The following is a 5,516-nucleotide window of genomic DNA, read 5'->3' on the forward strand; positions in this document are numbered from 1 at the left end:
TAACCATATACAAGTCTTGAGAGTCGGGCTCTCCGGCCTCCAGCTGTAGTTAACCATATACACGTATTGAAAGTCTAGCTCGCTGTCTCCCGTTGTGGTTAACCCTATATTAGTGTTGGAAGTCTGGCTCCCTGACCTCCAGCTGTGGTTAGCCATATACAAGTCTTGAGAGTCTGACTCCTCAGACTCTAGGGAGCCTTCCAGTGGCATCCTAAACAGATGCGCGTGATTCATTTTCTTTGCACATTATGGATATATAATTTAAGCTCCAGTTCCTCTAGTCGTTTATTGTGTGGTAGGTGATGATGTGGGATTGTTGTTGTTGTTGATATTGTAGTTTAAACAATTGTAGTAGTAGTTGTTATAGTAGTATTAGTAGTAGTAGTTGTTGTGGTAGTTGATGTTGTTATTGTTGTGGTAGTTGTTGTTGTTGTGGTAGTTGTTTCTGTTGTGGTCGTTGTATTTGATTTTGTTGTTGTAGTGGTAGTGGTTGTTGTTGTTGTCGTGGTTGTTGTTGTTGTTGTTGGTACCATGGTAGTTGCTACCGTTGTCGTCGTGGTAGTTGAATTGTTGTTGTTGTCGTAGTAGTAGTTGTTGTTGTTGATGTTGTTGTTGTCGTGGTAGTTGATGTTGTTATTGTCGTGGTAGTTGTTATTGTAGTTGTGATGGTATTTGTTGTTGTTGTTATGGTAGTTGTTGTTGTTGTTGTCATTGTAGTTGATTTTGTTGTGGTCGTGGTAGGTGTTGTTGTTGTTGTCGTGGTAGTTTATGTTGTGGTTGTGGAAGTGGTGATTGATGTTGTTGATGTAATAGTTGTAGAGGTGGTAGTTGATGTTGTTGTTGTTGTTGTTGTTGTCGTGGTAGTTTATGTAGTAGTTGTAGAGGTGGTAGTTGATGTTGTTGTTGTTGTTGTCGTGGTAGTTGATTATGTTGTTTTTGTTGTCGTAGTAGTTGATGTTTTGGTTGTGGAGGTAGTTGATGATGTTGTTATTATTGTGGAGGTGGTGGTTATTGTTGATGTCTACATAAAGTGTTCGATGTGTCATCAATGTGCATTTACAAAGGTGTAATGTAATTTTGATCAGCTTCCATATGTACTTTATACACATACATATACTTACACACACACACATATACGTACATATATATATATATATATATATATATATATATATATATATATATATATATATATATATATATATATATATATATATATATATATATACATATATATATATATATATATATATATATATATATATATATATATATATATATATATATATATATATATATATATATATATATATATGCAGAATAACTACATGTGAAAAATAGAAATGCTTAACGCGTTTTCGGCTAATTCGTCTTCATCAGAGTAAAGTAGAATGAAGAGAAGATTGCTGATCAGACTTTTATATCCGCCTGGGCAGATCACCTGACCACCAAAAATAAGTGAATTATAAGAAAGAAGGACTTGTATGTATTTAAGCCTCAATATAGCACGTCAAAACAATATAGCAATCATTTAACACGTATGGCACTTGGAGATATTGATAGGAGCTGCCTCGTATTGGCCAATAGGCCTTCTGCAGTTTCCTTCTTTCTTATAATTCACTTATTTTTGGTGGTCAGGTGATCTGCCCAGGCGGATATAAAAGTGTGATCAGCAATCTTCTCTTCATTCTACTTTGCTCTGATGAAGGCGAATTAGCCGAAAACGCGTTAAGCATTTCTATTTTTCACATGTGGTTATGGTTATGTGGTATATGGTCGCTTCAGTAAGATTTTGCCATATGTGTTTAACAACTTCTGCTCTGTTGAATCTAAGTTGAAATCTTAATGGGTTTGTAACTGTGCACTGTGTTAGATAATGTTCCAGTGGTCTGTCGGGCATTTCTCCACAGTGTTGACATTTCCTCTCATCTTCCGGAACCTGTAAGCCTTTTTCCCATGCACATGGGTATCCAAGCCTGATGCGGTGTAAATGCACTTCTGTTGCTCTACTGTTCCCTTTCATCAAACTAAGTGGTTCGTAGTTGGTTGAATTCTTGTACCAACCCGCAGATCCTGATGTTGCAACTGCTGTGTTGTGGTCACTGCACATCTTTTGCATTGCTCTGTTTCTAATTACTTTCTTAATCTGTGATAGACTCTGTGGTATGTAAATGTCTACATTTCTCCTCTTAGTAGCAAGTTCTGCACCTTGAAGTGGTAGTTGATGTTGTGGTTGTTGAAGTGGTAGTTGTGGAGGTGGTAGTTGTTGTTGTAGTTGTAGAGGTGGTAGTTGATGTTGTAGTTGTAGAGGTGGTAGTTGATGTTGTAGTTGTTGAAGTGGTAGTTGTGGAGGTGGTAGTTGATGTTGTAGTTGTAGAGGTGGTAGTTGATGTTGTAGTTGTTGAAGTGGTAGTTGTGGAGGTGGTAGTTGATGTTGTAGTTGTAGAGGTGGTAGTTGATGTTGTAGTTGTAGAGGTGGTAGTTGATGTTGTAGTTGTTGAAGTGGTAGTTGTGGAGGTGGTAGTTGATGTTGTAGTTGTAGAGGTGGTAGTTGATGTTGTAGTTGTTGAAGTGGTAGTTGTGGAGGTGGTAGTTGATGTTGTAGTTGTTGAAGTGGTAGTTGATGTTGTAGTTGTAGAGGTGGTAGTTGATGTTGTGGTTGTGGAAGTGGTGGTTGCTGTTGTTGTTATAGAGGTCGTTGTTGACGTTGTTGTTGATGTAATAGTTGTTGAAGTGGTAGTTGATGTTGTGGATGTGGAGGTAGTAGTTGATGTTGTGGTTGTGGAAGTGGTGGTTGATGTTGTTGATGTTGAGGTTGAAGTTGATGTTGTAGTTGATGTAGTAGTTGTGGAGGTGGTAGTTGATGTTGTAGTTGTGGAGGTAGCAGTTGATGTTGTGGTTGTTGAAGTGGAAGTTGAAGTGCTAGTTGATGTTGTAGTGCTGGTAGAGGATGTTGTGGTTGTGGAAGTTGTAGTTGAAGTTGTGGATGTTGAAGTGGTAGTTGATGTTGTAGTTCTGGAGGTAGTAGTTGATGTTGTTGTTGTGGAGGTGGTGGTTGATGTTGTGCCCGTTGTGGAGGTTGATGTTGTGCCCGTTGTGGAGGTTGATGTTGTGCCCGTTGTGGAGGTTGATGTTGTGCCCGTTGTGGAGGTTGATGTTGTGCCCGTTGTGGAGGTTGATGTTGTGCCCGTTGTGGAGGTTGATGTTGTGCCCGTTGTGGAGGTCGATGTTGTGCCCGTTGTGGAGGTTGATGTTGTGCCCGTTGTGGAGGTTGATGTTGTGCCCGTTGTGGAGGTTGATGTTGTGCCCGTTGTGGAGGTCGATGTTGTGCCCGTTGTGGAGGTTGATGTTGTGCCCGTTGTGGAGGTTGATGTTGTGCCCGTTGTGGAGGTTGATGTTGTGCCCGTTGTGGAGGTTGATGTTGTGCCCGTTGTGGAGGTTAATGTGGTTCCAGTTGCTGTAGTTGTTAATGGGCTCGTTGTGGTAGTTGATGTTGTTCCAATTTCATTGGTTGATATCGCTGTCCCGGAATTTGTAGTCTGACCTGATGGATTTGTGGTCTGACCTGATGGGTTTGTGGTCTGACCTGATGGATTTGTAGTCTGACCTGATGGATTTGTAGTCTGACCTGATGGATTTGTGGTCTGACCTGATGGATTTGTAGTCTGACCTGATGGATTTGTAGTCTGACCTGATGGGTTTGTTGTCTGACCTGATGGATTTGTTGTCTGACCTGATGGATTTGTAGTTTGACCTGATGAATTTGTTGTCTGACCTGATGGATTTGTAGTCTGACCTGATGGATTTGTTGTCTGACCTGATGGATTTGTGGTCTGACCTGATGAATTTGTTGTCTGACCTGATGGATTTGTGTTCTGACCTGATGGATTTGTGGTCTGACCTGATGGATTTGTTGTCTGATCTGAATGATATGTTGTCTGACGTGATGGATTTGTTGTCTGATCTAAATGATGTGTTGTCTGACCTGATGGATTTGTAGTCTGACCTGATGGATTAGTTGTCTGACCAGATGGGTTTGTGGTCTGACCTGATGGATTAGTTGTCTGACCAGATGGATTTGTAGTCTGACCTGATGGATTAGTTGTCTGACCAGATGGGTTTGTTTGACCGGTCTGATGTGTTGTCGACTGTTCAACATTATCTGGAAAAATGCAATAATTAAACATTCGTTAGGTTAATCCTTGACCTAACCCCCTTTCCTGATATTCCCTGAGATATATATATATATATATATATATATATATATATATATATGAATGAAAACTCACACCCCAGAAGTGACTCGAACCCATACTCCCAGGAGCAACGCAACTGGTAACTACAGGGCGCCTTAATCCACTTGACCATCACGGCCGTCAAAAGGAAGTGATAGCCGAGGCTATTTGAGCCACTTCCCCGACGGCAACTCGGATGGTAATCTTGGGCATAGCATTTCACCAAATCACCTCATACTTTGGGGCACACGTGAGGAACACAAATGCGAACAAGCCTGAATGGTCCCCAGGACTATATGCGAATGAAAACTCACACCCCAGAAGTGACCCGAACCCATACTCCCAGGAGCAACGCAACTGGTAACTACAGGGCGCCTTAATCCACTTGACCATCACGGCCGTCAAAAGGAAGTGATAACTATGTGACATAACTAAGTCAATAATTTATGTTCTTAACATAATATAATAATAATAATTCAAATAAACCAATTGGAAACAATATTTTGAAAAAAAGAAAATCACTCGGCCTATTTTATATATATATATATATATATATATATATATATATATATATATATATATATATATATATATATATATATATATATATATATATATATATATATATATGCAAACAAGCCTGAATGGTCCCCAGGACTATATACAACTGAAAACTCACACCCCAGAAGTGACTCGAACCCATACTCCCACAACTGGTAAGTACAGGGACGCCTTAATCCGCTTGACCATCACGACCGGACATAAGGAAGTGATAGCCGAGGCTATATGAACCACTTCCCCGCCGGCACTCGGATGGTAATCTTGGGCATAGCATTTTATCAAATCACCTCATTCTTTGGGGCACACGTGAGGAACACAAATGCAAACAAGCCTGAATGGTCCCCAGGACTATATACAACTGAAAACTCACACCCCAGAAGTGACTCGAACCCATACTCCCACAACTGGTAAGTACAGGGACGCCTTAATCCGCTTGACCATCACGACCGGACATAAGGAAGTGATAGCCGAGGCTATATGAACCACTTCCCCGCCGGCACTCGGATGGTAATCTTGGGCATAGCATTTTATCAAATCACCTCATTCTTTGGGGCACACGTGAGGAACACAAATGCAAACAAGCCTGAATGGTCCCCAGGACTATATACAACTGAAAACTCACACCCCAGAAGTGACTCGAACCCATACTCCCACAACTGGTAAGTACAGGGACGCCTTAATCCGCTTGACCATCACGACCGGACATAAGGAAGTGATAGC

The 5,516-nt window shown here is 40.7% G+C and overlaps 2 protein-coding genes across 2 annotated transcripts; one reads left to right on the plus strand and one right to left on the minus strand.

The window, feature by feature from the left end:
• Positions 1-338: 338 nt before the first annotated feature.
• On the minus strand, positions 339-1,046 carry LOC138353241 (probable serine/threonine-protein kinase fhkB). Its single transcript, XM_069306128.1, has one exon. The coding sequence runs from the start codon at positions 1,044-1,046 to the stop codon at positions 339-341; it is 708 nt and encodes a 235-aa protein (XP_069162229.1).
• A 297-nt stretch (positions 1,047-1,343) lies between these two features.
• On the plus strand, positions 1,344-3,543 carry LOC138353242 (uncharacterized). The gene is made up of 3 exons (XM_069306129.1): positions 1,344-1,381; positions 2,156-2,163; positions 2,633-3,543. Exons 1-3 carry the CDS (start codon positions 1,344-1,346, stop codon positions 3,541-3,543), a joined length of 957 nt encoding a protein of 318 aa, XP_069162230.1.
• The last annotated feature ends 1,973 nt before the right edge of the window (positions 3,544-5,516 follow it).

This window comes from Procambarus clarkii, chromosome 56 (genome assembly GCF_040958095.1).
Source record: "Procambarus clarkii isolate CNS0578487 chromosome 56, FALCON_Pclarkii_2.0, whole genome shotgun sequence".
NCBI lineage: Eukaryota > Metazoa > Arthropoda > Malacostraca > Decapoda > Cambaridae > Procambarus > Procambarus clarkii.